The 1,130-nt window shown below is 51.5% G+C and overlaps 1 protein-coding gene across 1 annotated transcript in view; it reads left to right on the top strand.

Annotated features, from left to right (window-relative positions):
• The window catches only part of Pmar_PMAR004493 (hypothetical protein), a gene marked incomplete at its 5' end in the record, with an annotated part of 2,347 nt that overhangs the window by 378 nt on the left and 839 nt on the right, over window positions 1-1,130 (top strand). Inside the window, 5 exons of the mRNA XM_002764991.1 lie at window positions 87-164; window positions 221-377; window positions 428-638; window positions 811-921; window positions 1,012-1,038. Coding sequence (XP_002765037.1) covers window positions 87-164; window positions 221-377; window positions 428-638; window positions 811-921; window positions 1,012-1,038 — 584 coding nt within the window. The remainder of the gene's footprint in view (window positions 1-86; window positions 165-220; window positions 378-427; window positions 639-810; window positions 922-1,011; window positions 1,039-1,130) is intronic.

Below are 1,130 nucleotides of genomic sequence, written 5' to 3'. Positions count from 1 at the left end.
TGACTCAATTGCTGGAAATGAACCTACCAGGAGGAGTAGAAACTTCTTTGAGCGGAGCGAAGCGTTTATTATTTTTACTTTTTCAGTTGCAATGGCGATCACCGCCTCCCGAGTCTGATGGATTCGTAACACATTTGATGTCTATCGATGGTGGAAAGGCGTCGGTGAGTAGCTGCCCACGTTGTGAGTTGCCCTGGAGCTGTTACTGACAGTATCGTAGGTATCCTTGCTTTTGCGAGACCTCACTCTTAATCTCCTAGGAGGAGGGCCAGAAGGGTCTGCTGGGGATGATGGAACTCGCGGGAAGAGGAAGAAAAAGAAGGGATGGACAAAGAAGTCGAAGGAGGGCGGAGCGAAGCAACATATATATAATAGTCGTAATAGGGCATGTGTGTTTGAGGGGTCGTCGAGGTTGGGTTCTTCTTAGGAACTCGTTGCGCGTTGTTTGATGTGGCCAAGGCGTTTGGTATATCATCGCATGTTATTGAGGCTTGGGAGTGTGAGGTTGGATTGGAGTTGAATGCAGCGTTGAGGAGAGGACAGGAAGAGGAGGAAGAACAACAGCAACAGCAGAAGCAGCAGCAGCGACTGGAGAATCGGGTCCAGCCAGGAGTTGACCATGTTCAGGCCAGTACCGGGTAAGAATGGTCCAGTGGTTAGACTGCTGTTATGATGTTCATGCAACTCTGGTTCTATTCCCATCGTTGTTGATTAGGGGCTCGTCATAGAAATTACCCTCTCATCGATTGTTAAATACAATTTCTTCTCATAGAGGCTCTTTGAGCTCCCAACTCCCTATTGTTGCCTCAGGTCAAGGCTATCACGAAGGATGAAGATAGGTGCTGCAGCATTGGGTGGAGGGGCCCTATTAGCTCTCACTGGAGGTCTGGCTGCGCCTGCGGTGGTTGCTGGTACTAAAGGGTGAGAGATCGCGAGTGGTGGGCCGCCGTTTTTCGACCCCACCGTGTAGTAGGAGGGCGAGCGGGTCTCTGGACGTTCCTTTGTGTTCAGGCCTGGCCAGTATAGGGACGGCTCTGGGTAGCCTTGGCACTTTAGGGGTGGCGGTTGGTGGTTTGATCATATCAGCGAGTGGGTTCCTGGCAGCAGTTGGGACGGCTGGTGTGGCAGTG

Source organism: Perkinsus marinus (genome assembly GCF_000006405.1).
Source record: "Perkinsus marinus ATCC 50983 genomic scaffold scf_1104296975926, whole genome shotgun sequence".
Taxonomy (NCBI): Eukaryota; Perkinsozoa; order Perkinsida; family Perkinsidae; genus Perkinsus; species Perkinsus marinus.
The sequence above is the reverse complement of the archived record's forward strand: the minus strand, read 5'-3'. Positions and strand labels throughout refer to the sequence as shown.